The 15,008-nt window shown below is 43.3% G+C and overlaps 2 protein-coding genes across 3 annotated transcripts; both read left to right on the top strand.

The window, feature by feature from the left end:
* Positions 1 to 497: 497 nt before the first annotated feature.
* opa3 (outer mitochondrial membrane lipid metabolism regulator OPA3) lies at positions 498 to 3,307 on the top strand. Its single transcript, XM_083637978.1, has 2 exons — positions 498 to 648; positions 1,512 to 3,307. Exons 1-2 carry the CDS (start codon positions 507 to 509, stop codon positions 1,838 to 1,840), a joined length of 471 nt encoding a protein of 156 aa, XP_083494104.1. The 5' UTR covers positions 498 to 506; the 3' UTR covers positions 1,841 to 3,307.
* A 195-nt stretch (positions 3,308 to 3,502) lies between these two features.
* On the top strand, positions 3,503 to 14,985 carry hnrnpul1 (heterogeneous nuclear ribonucleoprotein U-like 1). 2 transcript variants are annotated; one of them, XM_083636460.1, is made up of 16 exons: positions 3,503 to 3,542; positions 4,065 to 4,491; positions 5,620 to 5,913; positions 6,208 to 6,442; positions 7,870 to 7,943; positions 8,056 to 8,195; positions 8,777 to 8,876; positions 8,979 to 9,091; positions 9,470 to 9,733; positions 9,866 to 9,988; positions 10,109 to 10,237; positions 11,636 to 11,804; positions 12,619 to 12,930; positions 13,046 to 13,209; positions 13,308 to 13,514; positions 14,089 to 14,985. In XM_083636460.1, exons 2-16 carry the CDS (start codon positions 4,098 to 4,100, stop codon positions 14,200 to 14,202), a joined length of 2,832 nt encoding a protein of 943 aa, XP_083492586.1. In that variant the 5' UTR covers positions 3,503 to 3,542; positions 4,065 to 4,097; the 3' UTR covers positions 14,203 to 14,985. The 2 variants fall into 2 exon arrangements, with proteins under 2 accessions (XP_083492586.1, XP_083492585.1); XM_083636459.1 differs by having other exon boundaries at positions 13,043 to 13,209.
* The last annotated feature ends 23 nt before the right edge of the window (positions 14,986 to 15,008 follow it).

Genomic DNA, 15,008 nt, shown 5'->3' with positions numbered 1-15,008 from the left:
GTGATACCAAAATCTGACTAGCTTTAAAAATGTGCCTGCTATTTGTGATTTGTATTATGTTTACCTGTTTTATTATGAGCTGAAAAATGAAAAATAAAGTATTAAAAAAGAGCCTGCTACAGCCTCCGAAAGACAATGAATGTCAAGGTGAAAAGTGGAGGGGCAAAAAGACCATTTTGCCCCCCCCCCCCCCCCCCCCCATTTCAAAGTGGGGGGGCATCTGCCCAACATCCTTCAAGCAAAGTACAAAAGCATCAGAATCCAGTATTTAACGACATGCCTCACATACTCCGAGTGTGATGCCCAAATAAATGTATCTGGGTGCAGGACAGACAAGGTTACAACAAGTGTAGCATCTTGAATCTCACCAAAAATGAATTGACAGGATCAACTTGACTAGTGTGGACCACTAGTGGACGGACGCCGACGACTGGCTTCATGAACATACGTCATCGCGTAACCTCTCTGTGCTCCTCCTCTTCGGTGAATGAAGTGTTTCCGTTAAGATGGTGGTCGGTGCCTTTCCCATCGCCAAGCTCCTCTATCTCGGAGTACGGCAGCTGAGCAAGCCCGTGGCCAACAGGATCAAAGCTGGAGCCAGAAGAAGCGAGTTCTTCAAGAATTACATCTGTCTTCCTCCGGCGCAGAGTAAGTAGCTAGGCTAACGGCTAATGACAGCTAGCTACTTCAGAGGTTGGATGAAGTGCAGGGGGCGTTATCCTCCTGTGACAACCAATGGAATTACACCTGTCGAAGCAGTTTAGCCAATCATTTCCATGGGATAGTGTGGTTGACCAATAGGATCGAGGCAAAATCGCGGAGGGAGGGACTCGCTTGTCATTGAGGGTGTTGTATCGTGAAACCTGTGCTTTGAAAGTGCCTTTTTGCCCCCTGCCCACGCCGAATCAATGTGCTGTCCAGAATATGACAATACATTTGAATTGATTGTAAAAAAAAATACCATGGAAAAAAAAGCCATAGAAATACCTAAGATCAAATGACTCCACTGTCATCACCACTAGCTAGTTGTAAAGGCTAGGCTATTAACACTGACCAGTGACCATAACCACTTACTGTTTACCCTTTCTTCAAAACAATGTAAATAGTGTAGCAAATATCATATCAACTCAAATCAAGTTTATTTATATAGCCCTTCATCACAAAGCAGGACTTTACAGTAAAGAAGCCTAAAACGAAATGATGCAATACATAATGCACGCAGACAAAATAAGGAAACAGAACAGGGAAGACACAAAATACCATGTTGATAAGACAGTATGGGCATTGGGCATACCTAACCTAGCCTAACTGGCACCACCAACTCTCAGTAAAGACAAGGAGAAACACCCACACAAAACCTTATTAGGAAAATTTCAATTTAAAGATGCTTGAGTGTGCAATAGGTGCCAGGATGAAGCAATATAATGGGCAATAACATTGACCATTACACAATGAGATACCACCAAAGCCATATTAAAAGCATAACTGAAAATGTGCCTGTGTCTTTCCAGTTTACCACTGGGTCGAGATGAGAACCAAGATGAGGATCATGGGGTTTCGGGGTGCCACCATTAAGCCGTTGAACGAGGAGTCTGCGGCGGAGCTGGGCGCCGAGCTGCTGGGAGAGGCGATCATCTTCCTCATCGGAACCGGCTGCATGGTGCTGGAGTACAGCAGGCAGGCCGCTAACTCCCGACGCAAAGAGGAGGAGCAGAACGAGACGATCACCAGCCTACAGACTCAGCTGGGAGAGCTCAGCCTGACCACAGAGACACTAGACGCCCAGCTGAGGGAGGTCAACAGGTTACTGCTGTCCTTTCCTGCTCCCGACAAGAAATGATTGGATTGGTTCCCGCCAGGGGGACACGGGACTCTCTGTTAATTCTGTGTGTGAAGGAACGAGAGTGTGCCAAGTTCTGCCAACTTGGCGCTGCCATATGTACAGCCTGATTCCCATGGACTTGGGTTGGCAACAGGTGGACCTGAGCATAATAGTGCGTTGTGGTTTTGGGCAGGGTTGGGGCCATTCATGAACTCAATTGAGAATACATGGTAAATTCTAGTTCAGTTCCTGGTGTTGGAATGTTAGCCATCTCAGGAGGAAACAGAACTGGAATGACAGCAAACAGAATTTAATTCCACGAAATTCCACTTGTAAGAGAGGTTAAATTGACTTGCTAAACATAAAGAATACATTCATAATGTATATGCATCAAATAGCACTTGAAAGTTTCCCGTAACATGTTATGATGTTCAGTATTGATAATATAGAACAGATAGGTACGAAAAAACAAAAACACATGGAATTTCACAGAATTAAGTGCAACTTCCTGAAATTCCAATTCTGCCCCCCTCCTTTTTTCTTTCTTTTTTTACTAATTCCAGTTGAATTGCAATTGGTGAGTTCACGATTTAACTTCAACCTTGCTTTTGGGTCCTATCATCAGCTCATGTTTTGAGCAACCAGTTGTAAAGGCGATTGCTATGATATTCATAGTGTATTTATAGCTGATCTTGCATGTTCATTACAAGCTCGACTGTATACAAGACAATGGTGAACTTCGAAGTTGCTATATTTGATAACAGTTTCAGCATATGAAATTGTTGTTGTATTTCAGTGATCTTTTGGTGGAAATGAATGCTGATTTATATACGCTTTTGGCTTGAATCGTCTTGAGTGGGCCAGTGTTGCCAACTTAGCGCCTTTGTCACTATATTTAGCTACTTATCAGACCCCCCCTAGCGACTTTATTTCCAAAATCCGCTTAGCGCCAAATCTGGTGTCTTTTTCTGAGCATTTACAATGTAAATGTGTTGAATTGAATGGATTTTGCCTTTAAATTGGTGCGGCTGCTGCTGGGTTTTCTCTCTCTCCTCATCTCTGCCTGTCTCATACACACAGCACTTCAGTGGAACCCCTTTACTCTGCTGAGAGAGCAGCAGGATAGGGTTTACTTGTTTACTTTACAACCATACAGTCAATAATTACAACGGCTATGCCGAGGTGTGTTTTTAAGCATAATTTGATATGCAAATTAGCATGTGATGTCATTTAGCGCCTTTCTGAGCAGCCAATGGCGCCTTTGCTTGGAAAAGAGTTGGCAACACTGGAGTGGGCCCATGTCTACTGCCTGCCACTCAGAGATGAGAAACATATCTTGCACTACAGTAAAGCTATAAACCATTTGGCCATGTCAGTTGATTAATCTGGAGATCGGAATCCACTCAACAAAAGATTCATAGACGTGTAGTATTTACACTGAATCCCTTTGCTGGTCGAGAGTTTGTGTACATTGCAGGCTGTGGCATAAATTGTAAATGAATGATGTAAAATAAAGTGAAATGATAATGCTTGATCATACGTGCTCTGACTGTGTGTATTAATGGTCAGTTCATATGGCAACCATGGCAACATGATGCGTATTGACCTCCTGCAGAGCCAGAGCGGAAAAGGAAGACGTTTGCTTCCTGCCGATAGGGGGCAGAAGGTTCACTCTCAAATCTTTTACCACGATTGACCCGCGCAACTCGCGTGAGAGGAGGTAGGCCTTATCCTTATATTTGATCGAAATATGTACTAATATGTAATATTACTGCATTATGCGCAGAGTAAATAGTATATCAACCGAATGCACTCCATGCAAAATGGGAATAGGCGTCCTGTGTGGCTGGCGTGTTGTTGGAATTGAAGCGTTGCATGCCCTTTGCCGGTTTTCAGTAGCTAAACGCTAGGCTAGCATGGTTAGCAGCATTAGCCGCATAACGTTAGCGTTAACTTAGCGAATATTATCAGGAATCGGTGATATTTTCAACTTGCAAACAATGGTTGAATTGGTAGGATATATTATAAAGCCAGAAATATACAGTTGTTTATAGCTAACTAACGTTAGTTGAACAAGTAACTATGGGGGTAGTTTAGCTCAAAAAGCTAGCGTAGCAAGGCTAGTCCCACACAACAGGTAACGTAACCATTAGCTACGTAACCACCTGAAAGCCACACGTAACGCTATTGCTGTAGGCCTGTAACTTGCATTCGAACAACATTATTTTCTTTGCATTAACAGTAAACGGAAAACGGCACAAATACCCCAAACAGTATGAGTGTTGACGTAAAGAAACTGAAAGTCAATGAACTGAAAGAGGAGCTTCAGCGCCGCGGCCTGGACGCCAAAGGCCTGAAGGCGGACCTGGTGGAGCGGCTCAGAGCCGCACTGGAGACTGAAACCGAGGAAGGGGGAGGACCACCGGCCGATCAGGGGGACGACTACTCCAATGACGTCCCAGATGATGAAGAAGAAGGGGATGAGGTCCAAGAGATCCCAGATGATGAAGATGAGATCCCAGATGATGAAGATGAGATCCCAGATGAGATCCCAGATGATGGAGATGAGATCCCAGATGATGGAGATGAGATCCCAGATGATGGAGATGAGATCCCAGATGATGCAGATGAGATCCAAGAGATCCAGGACGATGGAGGTGATATCCAAGGTCAGTCCAATTAATACATTTTGTTGAGAGGAGTAAATTATCAAATTCCTCCCCCCCTATTTCTACACGTGATTTTGTCATGCATTTAAACTTAACTAAAGAAACAGTTGTATTCATCGTACCTTATAGGAAACTTTTAAGGTTTTGTTTATTTTTTTGAACAATTATTTTCCCGGGAAGTCCCATTGAGGCAGTTTCTCTTTTACAAGGGTGATTTGGCCAAGAGGTCATTTATAATGCAGCATTTATACACAAGCAACACACATACAACATAAAACATATGTAACCGAGTTGAATCAGCGCGGATTCCTCGTGAGTCCCGAGTGGTAGCGAGTGGATTGGTTAAACTCACTCCCCAGGTATAAAGGCATGTTAACCAGCTCCGCCAAGGGAGCTAGCTCTCTTGGTGTTGCGGTTAACATGCTGGACTCCCAAGCCGAGGGTCGGCAGTTCGAATCCACCCCTGGACAAACCCTTAACATGGGTTGCTGCAAGTACCACCTACACAACGCCGTTACATTGATGCCGTGAACCCGGATGTCCAGTGGGTGTGGAGTGAGTTTAAGGGGGTGAGTGTAACCGAGTTGAATCAGCGCGGATTCCTCGTGAGTCCCGAGTGGTAGCGAGTGGATTGGTTAAACTCACTCCCCAGGTATAAAGGCATGTTAACCAGCTCCGCCAACTTGGTGTTGCGGTTAACATGCTGGACTCCCAAGCCGAGGGTCGGCAGTTCGAATCCACCCCTGGACAAGCCCTTAACATGGGTTGCTGCAAGTACCACCTACACAACGCCGTTACACATATACAATTAAAAAGTAAAATTAAAATATACCATTAGCTATCACGTGACACACAATAAAGCGATAAAAAAAATAAAAGTTTGAAACAAGGGGAAAAAAGATATATATTGTGCCGAATTGCCCCTTTTACACAAAACCAATCAAATGAATATGAAATATGGAGAAAATGCTCAGAACGTGAAGCATGCAGAAAATAAATGAAATGGCAAAAAAGCTGTCAAAGTGAATCATACGCAAGTTCCTCAAAATCGCATTGTCGATTTATGCTTTAAAGTGTCGAGGATGAGCCCAAACATCTAATTTTACGGTCATCTCTTTTCATGTGCAGAAGCAGATGAGGATATCGATGAAGAACATATCACGGCGGAGCAAGACGAGGATAAAGATTCAGGTGGAGACTATGAGGCTGACGAGGCAGTAGCAGGTGGAGACTACGAGGCTGACGAGGCAGTAGGTGAGCCTTCTGAAAGTCAGGTGGCTCCAGACACGGACGACAGTATCCCAGACTTCACAGCAGACGTTGATGCAGCAGACGTTGATATAAAGAAGCCTGAGGTGATTCCTGAGTCCGAGGCCATGCCTGAACACCCGGAGACACAGACACAGCCTGAGGGCAAACCAGGTGATGTTTAACAATTCTTCAGCTTGACTTCAAAGGAGACATTTGTTTGTCCACAGGGCCTGATAGCTGGTAAATCCTTAAACTCGCCAGCAACTTCAGTACTTTGTAAGCCATCTCTATTATAGGAATAGATAAGGTCCTTCAGGTGCTTGGTTACATGCCTACATTTTGGCTAAGACTAAACAAACTTGACATGGTGTATTGGTGTATTTTTCCACCCTGTTGCCACTTAATTTCCACAAACAACGAACAGGAGACTTGGCTCACTGGTTATCTTCCTTTTTCTTATTTTAGAAGTTAAAGTAGAGATCAAGGAAGAGGAGGACGATGAACCCGCTGGAGATAGTCAGCAGGATGTTCAAGAGGCAGAGACAGAGCAGCAGAGTGAGCCAGCCAACGAGGGGGTGGCGGCTGAGGCCAAGAAGGTTGATCCGGTCAAGGTGGAAGCTGAAAAATCTGGACAGCACAGCCGCAAGAGACCCCATGAAGAAGGCAGGGGCCACTTCTATGAGCGCCGTGAGGAAAAGAGGTAAGCATATCATGACTTATGACTGACGGGTGTGCTGCATTTTTCACTTATCTTATCCAATGTAAGTGCAGCAGTAAAATAAGGCCAAGACGACTACGGTCTCGGCATACAATGGCAAACTGTCGTTGCATTCTGACGCTTTATTCCCACGTGTAGAGACTAATGTCCTATACTTTAGCCCTACTGGCTGCTAATAGGCCTGATGGTTTAGACATGTACTCAATCAAAATTAATGTCCAGTCGTTTCCATTCGTTTATAATGATGAATTTATTTTCTTACCAATAGTGTTTCAAATTATCTCAGTGTCCATCACTTTCAATAAGTTTAAATGAAATAATAAAACAAAATACAGCCATTCTCTGTGTTGGACTGAGCACAGTCAAAAACTGTTTGCCTCCTCTCATTAGCAACACCTGTGCCCTGATTGGCATCCACTTAAATGACCTATGGCCAACTTAGGCCTTTTGGCTCAACACCCCCTAGAGGCATGAACGAATATACAAACACAAATCAAGTATGGCTCTTACACCACGTTTATACACAGTGTTCATGATAACGATTCACGTGCAGACTGGAGCCGCAAAAGTCCTCACCAACTCAGAGCAGCGTAAAGTGAGCCAGAATAAAATTGAAACTTCTGGTTAGAATCTTCACAATAATGGCAATTGAATAAAGTAATGCTGTAGCCTTATTGATGCACGTTGCAATGTTTTTTGTGTGAGCCGAAATACACAGAACACAGACAATTAAAAGTCGATTTTAACCCGTAGTGAGTCGACTGTTCCGTTCTATTCTTTTTAACTCAGTAATAAATTGTTGCTTTTATTTTGAAGGTAAAAACGCCTAGCTTCCTGTATTGTCTATTTCTAGGGGGATTTATACAGCTTTATAGGACTAAACTTTAAATGAATTATCCACATCAGTGACACAGAAGTCAGTAATGGTAATAAACTGCTGCGGATTCATTGCATTACAGAATAAACCCAGTAAAGCCCTATAAAACAGAGACACTTGAGGAAATCGTGCATCTGTCTGTGAATCGAGGGTCGTTCAATTGTTTAATATGCGTGAGAGATTATTTAATGTGTGACATAATAATAATAGTGGTAATAATAACACTTATCACAGATTTTCTATTTTTAGGAACTCGTTATCAGACTCTGATGTCATGATAGTTTGTTGAGTACTATGTTGATAGGCTAGCTTTCACAGAGTTTGAATATGTATATCACTAACATAAGCAAACAAGAGTCATGAGTGCAAGGGGCAGAGCCACGGTGCTTTTGCAATAGTGTTACAAAATATTCCAGTGATCATGTAATATATGATAGAGAATTGCTAGATAATGGATTTTATTTTCGAGCTTGAATAGAAGTTGTGAAGTTCTTGAAAGTGGGTGTAATATTTGTTGGCTGTATTTTCACAGGTCTCGCACCCCACAGCCCCCTGCCGAAGATGAGGAAGAGGAAATGGATATTAATCTTGTTACAATTGATACATGTGAGTAAGCAATAATAAATCGGATCAACCCAAATACCGGTAACCTGTGAAGAATGTTTTACCAGATTTTCAACATGAAACCAATTTGAAATCTGTCTTAACTGTTTTTCAGACAACTGTGATCTGCACTTCAAAGTGTCCCGAGATCGCTACAGCGGCTATCCACTTACCATCGAGGGCTTCGCTTACTTGTGGTCTGGAGCGCGGGCGACACACGGCGTCGACCAGGGCCGTGTCTGTTTTGAGATGAAGGTATGACAAAGTAGACATTATGCCTCCCTCGGTTAGATTCAGTATTTACTAGACATAGAAGTTTGCTACAGAATGTTTGGAGAGTGTTTACGAGCAACATGCTGCCATATCTAAAATATTGCAAAGTCTGGACTCTAGCTTGCATTGCAGACCTCTTAGTCCTGCCGTTTAGACTTGTTTTGCTATTTGGGCTGCTGGATGAGGAAACTAGGCTAGTTAAATCAGTAACATCTTTTAAATCACTCTGTTAAACACTTTTTTGTGTAACCTTTTGTATTTTCCCCCACTTGTAGTCTTGTATTGATTCTCATGTTTTTTTCCCCTTCTTAGCTATTTCTTCTTGAATGCATTTCCTATTTTTATAATTCTTTTTGTGATGCCTTCCTATACATTATTGTATTGCTTTTAGAAGAACACACTTTGCCACATAATTTGGGAAATTGATTTGTTTTGTTTGTTTCGAGTCTCCCAACATGGTGGTATATCCCTCCGAAACATTGATAACTACTGGTACTCTCAAAACATTCTGTGACAGTTTTATTTGTCAGAGTTTTTGACCTGACTCCTCTCCCCGTCTTCAGATTAATGAGGAAATCAATGTGAAGCAACTGCCTGCGACAGAGCCCGATCCCCATGTGGTCAGAATCGGATGGTCCCTGAACAACTGCAGCACTCAGCTTGGTGAGCGGTGATATTCAGACTGTTTGACATGACTGAATGGGTTGTTTCTTGGAGAGCCACAGCCTTAATAGAAAGAATGAGTTTTGGTGTGCTGTGTTTCAGGTGAGGAGCCTTTTTCCTATGGTTATGGAGGAACAGGAAAGAAATCCGTTGATTGCAAGTTTGCAGATTATGGAGGGAGGTTTGGTGAAAACGATGTCATCGGCTGTTACATTGTAAGTAGTGGCAGTGCGTAGTAATTCAATGTTATTGTTTATCATCTGTAAATGATTGTATCGTGATGAAATAATGATAGTTATCATGATACACATTTCTGTTGTCTAAATTGATGGTATAATGCAAATGCTAATTGAAATCGGAGATCCTAAACAAATGAGGGAATATTATTTGAAAATTTGAGATTTATCATACTTTATATTAGCATGTAGTTCAATATGATCAACATCAATTTGATTATTTGATGTGATTTTGCATAATGTAAGGTGAGCATGTTATGTATCAAGGATTTCTTATGATTATTTCCATTTTAGTTGGCACAAACATTGAGATAAATCTCAAAGATGCTCTTTTCCCCCTCATAACTGTAATTTTAGGACTTTGACAGTGGCGACGAGGTGAAGATTGCCTACTCTAAGAACGGAAAGTGGCTGGATGTGGCTTTCCGAGCTACCAAGGAGTCTCTGGCAGGCCGCGCCCTGTTCCCGCACGTCCTGGTGAAGAATTGCGCTGTTGAGTTCAACTTTGGCCAAAAGGAGCCTTACTTCCCCCAACCAGAGGGTTACACCTACATCCAAAATGTCAGTATGGAGAGCAGGACCAGAGGCACTGTGGGACCCGCCATCAAGTCTGAATGTGAGGTAGGGCTGCGCTGAAATTGCATCACCCATCAGTTGATATATTTCAAATGTCTGATGCAGCCCTAAGGTGAGGTACATCTGGAAATATTCAACAGACTGTGTGAGGGTGTTTTCTCTGCTGACTTGTTTCAGATCTTGATGATGGTTGGCCTGCCTGCCTGTGGGAAGACCACCTGGGCCCAAAAGCACTCTGAGAAGAACCCTGACAAGAAGTACAACATCTTGGGCACCAACGCCATCATGGACAAGATGAAGGTCAGACTGAACCACCGTCCCAGAGGGACAGAAATGTCCACACAACATGTTTTACTCTGCCGCAGCATGCCAGTCGACTTCATCATTGACTTCATCTTGTTTGTTGTATTTGTTCTGCAGGTGATGGGTCTTCGTCGCCAGAGGAACTACGCGGGGCGCTGGGACATTCTGATCCAGCAGGCCACCCTGTGTCTGAACCGGCTGATCGAGATCGCCGCCCGCAAGAGACGCAACTACATCCTGGATCAGGTACTGCCCTCCCACCCACACTCTGCTCTTAATACACACCATAGTCAGTCAATGTGCCCTGATGCTCACTCTCTCTAATGGACTATCTATTTATCTTTCAGGGGGGCTCTACTGTATGTATGATAGAGTAGAAGAAGCATTGCTGAGCCTCTTGTCACTTGCTTGTCATGTATTGTATAGGAAATGATTAATGACTCTCATAAGTGACAGAATCTTTCATGTTGTCATCTCTCAGTATATTTTGTACTTTTCTATTTTTTTGTCATAATACAGTATTGTTTGTCTTGTGAATTTCAACAATGTACAAGTAAACCATGACTATGTAAAGATGTTGAGAAACAAGTAAGCTCTGCCTGGTGAGTAAGAAAAACACCTTCTGTTGCTATGGTAATTTTAACAAGACAGAGTTGATAGCTTTTTTTAAAGCTATTTTTTTAACAGTTAGATACATGGAACTGTTGAGTGTTTTTAAAATAAATTGACCCTGAAGGTAAGTGACGACTAACCGTTTTCAGCTTTTCAGAACCTTTTGCTCAGCAACTGTTAAAAAACAAAGGTAGGTGGGTCTGATGGCGTGATCTGGTCTTGTCCTTGGAAACTGTGAGTATCCACAGGTAGGTTAGGTATATCTGTCTGTTGTTGTCTTCAGTGGGACTAGAGTGCGTATGAAGAGCAGGTAAGTCAAGGTAAGTGGGGGGGCCCCCAGTCAGAAATGTTAGTCGTCAAGTCTTAAACAGGTGATCCAATTCGTACATGGTAAGTGTATCATATTGAGTGTGTTCTAAGAAATTCAGACTTCTACTGCTAATTATCCAGGGCAAGAATAACTTGGAGTAGTGAAGTCAAATAACGTTTCTTTAGATTTAAATTATGGATTTTAGAAAAGGGAGGTATGTGGTTAATTTGAAGATTGTGATATTAACAGCAGCAATGTGATTCATGTAAGATGAAGTAACCAATGATGTCTCTTAAGTTGATGTTAACATGCATTTACACATCCTACAGTAGAGTGAAGGCATGACTAGATTAGCAAATGTCTACTGTACACCATAGATTGTTTTGAGAGATTTTGACAGTTTGCCCCCTTGATGTGTTATGTAACGTTGATATTAAAGTTGTTAAGAGAATGGAAAATTAGTTCAGATATTTACGGGGTCCCCCTCAATCATAAATGACATTCATTGCCACAGTCACTGAGGATGGATGCACAGAATGCAAGGTAAGTCTGTGGAGTGATGAGAGGCTAATAGTAACTTGAGTAAAAACGTAGACTGACAACCAAGCCAAACCTCTCTCACTTCATTATTGCAGGGTTCCAGCTTCCATCCAGTGGAAAGCCATTACAGCTAGTAAACAATAACAAACAAGCTTGTACTTCTTTCTTGTCACCATTGCTAGACAAATGTATATGGATCAGCCCGGAGACGAAAAATGCGTCCTTTTGAAGGTTTTCAACGCAAGGCTATTGTAATTTGTCCCACGGACGAGGATTTAAAAGCACGAACGTTAAAGCAAACTGATGAGCAGGGGAAGGATGTGCCCGATCATGCTGTTTTAGAAATGAAAGGTAGGAATGCTGTGGAAAACAAGCAACAAAACACAAGATCTACTTTTACTTTTTCTATGTTTTGTCTCTAAATCAAACTTGGAAGATGCCCCCAACCCCCCCACCCCCCACCCCCCCCCCATCATAGCCTCTGGCCAGATTTCAGACCTGGACTTTTTTTTCTTTTCTTTTTTTAAACAGTCCACATGAATTTGATTCTTCCTTATTTTGCCCTCTATCTGCCACTTGCCATACAACTTCCCCCTAATGCACTGCAAACTGAGACTTGGGCCTATGAAATGAGGTCATATAATGATAATGGAACTAAAATGTCACAATTGGTTTCCCTATAAATGCTGTTTCCAAACGCGCTCTTGGCAAACTTACTAGCAGTCACACAATGTAAATCGCTGACGTTGTCGGAAGTTAATTTGTAACATTACATCAGCAGCCCTTGGTTTGCAGTGCTGTTAGCTATTCTCACCAACCTTCTAGTTGTCCTTATTGCCCCCCGCCCCCATGCTGAAGTCTCCGCCCCTCCCCTCTCCTGTATTTGCTTGAGCAAATGTTTCCTCCATGTTCCCCCTGGAGGTAATGTTTGTTCCCTACCCCACCAAACACATTGTTCATCTGCTTTCATCTATCTGCTTAGTTTCTTACTCTATGATATCCACTGCCTCTGTATGGTAATAATTGTATTTCATTTTGTCTTCCGGTGGTGTGGCCTGCCCTGGTCTTCACTACAACCCCCTCCCCCCCTCTCTTTCTCTCTCCATCCCTCTCTTGTTGGATGGGCTGTCTCTCTCTCCTCCTCCTCCTGTGGTCACTCTCCAAGCCAACTTTACTCTCCCTGTGGCTGGCGACTTCCTGGAAGAGGTGATGTTTGCCGAGCTGCAGCGTGCGGAGGCTGCCGAGCTGTTGAAGCAGCACAATGAGGAGGGCCGTAAGGCCGGCCCGCCCCCGAACAAACGCTTCGACAACAGGGATGGCGGGTTCCGCGGCCGTGGCGGTGGCGGTGGTGGTGGTGGTGGCGGCGGTGGCGGTGGCGGTGGCAGCTTCCAGCGATATGACAACCGCGAGGCATCCCAGGGTGCCTACCAGAGCCGCGGCGGCGGAGGCAATGGAGGCAATGGCTACAACAGAGGAGGTGAGCGGACACTTGGCCTACCTCACACTGTGCATCCATCTGTGTATCGAGGTCATTTATAGATCTGTTCATGTAAGTGTAATTGTAAATCCTGCTTTTGTTTACTTCTCAGCAGCCTACAATCAAGGCAGCAGCTATAATCAGAACCGTTGGGGTAGCGGCTACCGTGACGCAGGCTCAAACGGACGTAGCGCGCCTGCGGCAACATACAACCGCACCCCGCCGTCAGCAGGAAGCTATAGTCGGCCAGCCGCTTACAACAAGGGAGGATACAACCAGGTACCTCTTATGTCCTTGATATATGGAGATTGTGAACTTTTAAAGAAGAAATATTGTTAAATTGACCTATTCTGTTGACCCCTTTGTTTCACCTCCAGGCCTACAGCCAGAGCTACAGTCAGGGGTACAACCAGCCGGCCAACTACAACCAGAGTTACTATGGCAACTACAGTCAGTACCCAGGATACAGCCAGAGCTACAGCCAGACCCCCGCTGCCCCTGCACAGACATACAGCCAACAGCCACAGCAGCCAGCGCAGCAGCCAGCACAGCAGCAACAGAGCTACAACCAGCAATACCAGCAGGTAGTTCAGGATTTCAACGATTCAACTTTTGGCGTTCTCATGCTCCCATGATCCCATGATTTTGTAGAAAATGTGCTGCCTCAACTGCGTTTCGAGATGCTCGTATGAAAAAGTGGGTCATGCGACACTTTATTTCCGTAATGTCTCCACGAATGCCTTGTTATGTTTGGTATTATAAAATGGACATTGGTTACATAAAAGGATACACTACATACATACGGTACATGCATGTTGCCTGTATCACTGATTTTGGTCTTTGTGTATTGTGTTTGACAATAGCAAAGATCAAACTGCTTAGGCCAGCTTTGGCGATGCAGGGAGCGGCTGCAGTGAAACTGTCTGCTGATCTTGTGGCATCAATCCCTGACACCTCTTCGTTGTGATTGGTTGGCTAAAAAAGTGTGCATCCCTCTAGAAAGTTGGACGTTTAACTTTAGAAGGCTTTTGAATCGTCTGCTTTTCCTCCACCTTATTGATATTAAGATTTTTTTAAATGCAGTGACAGTTTGAACAAAGTCAAATAGTGTGAACATGCTCTTAACTGTTCCATTTGCTTTGTGTTTCTCTCCTCCAGTATGCTCAGCAGTGGCAGCAGTACTACCAGAACCAGAGCCAGTGGAATCAGTATTACAGCCAGTACGGCTACTCTGGTCAGGGCAGCCAAGGCTCATCTTCCGGTTCCCAGTAACTCCGCTCTGCTTCTGCCCCTCCTCTCACCTGTATCCTGAATACCCGACTTGCCCTCTAGAGCTGATTTGTACAGTCCCAGATACACTCGCCTACCTTAATTGTCTTTGTCCGGTTTAACACAGTAGCCTTCATTCCCTACCGATTAATGTACACGAGCTGTATACATATTGATGTCTTTCTTTTTTTTACTGAATGAAGTCTTACTCAACTAAGCAAATGACCGTGAGGTGGTAGAGTATAGTAGATCACAAAGTGAATGAATGTTAATATCCAGCATTATGCATTGAATGTGGAGGTCTGTTGAACTGCAGCCTCCATATTTTATACAGATTGAAGAATAAATTCTATATGCCTGGGATTGCATAGAGGTGAAAAAGTAAATTGGGCAAGAAGGATACAGAAGCGTCTGAATAGTTTGCTTGTTTTGAAAAGCTTAGCCATGAACAAAATGCATGCTTTTTCCCCTTCATCTGCCCTTTCCCCTATCCTGCTCCTTATATTTAGTTACGGAGTGACCGCATTGGTTTATTTTGTATTTTATTTACTAATAGAATTCTTCAACATTCAACACTATTTTATAATAGGTGTTGATACCGTAGTATTTAATCGTCCATACAGTCTTTGATTAAGCAGAATATTTTGCCACTCCTGTTTAGTAGTTGTGTGTGCAGACTTTCCTTTTTTTTAATCCATTTGTGATTGCTGTTCATTAAGTCAAGTAGCTATATCCTGTTCTGTCGGACCCTTTTTTTCTACCTGATAATGAAAATATGATAATGACCCAAGCTATCTCTGTGTCTTTAT

The sequence above is a fragment of the Poromitra crassiceps genome, assembly GCF_964638095.1.
Source record: "Poromitra crassiceps genome assembly, chromosome: 5".
NCBI classification, from domain to species: domain Eukaryota; kingdom Metazoa; phylum Chordata; class Actinopteri; order Beryciformes; family Melamphaidae; genus Poromitra; species Poromitra crassiceps.
The sequence above is the reverse complement of the archived record's forward strand: the minus strand, read 5'-3'. Positions and strand labels throughout refer to the sequence as shown.

Bases quoted from the DNA above. Each gene is read 5' to 3' on its own strand.
- opa3 (XM_083637978.1), top strand. From the start codon at position 507: ATGGTGGTCGGTGCCTTTCCCATCGCCAAGCTCCTCTATCTCGGAGTA. The intron at 649-1,511 runs GTAAGTAGCTAG...GTGTCTTTCCAG, and splicing joins CTGTCTTCCTCCGGCGCAGA to TTTACCACTGGGTCGAGATG.
- hnrnpul1 (XM_083636459.1), top strand. From the start codon at position 4,098: ATGAGTGTTGACGTAAAGAAACTGAAAGTCAATGAACTGAAAGAGGAG. The intron at 9,989-10,108 runs GTCAGACTGAAC...TTTGTTCTGCAG, and splicing joins CCATCATGGACAAGATGAAG to GTGATGGGTCTTCGTCGCCA. The intron at 10,238-11,635 runs GTACTGCCCTCC...CACCATTGCTAG, and splicing joins GCAACTACATCCTGGATCAG to ACAAATGTATATGGATCAGC.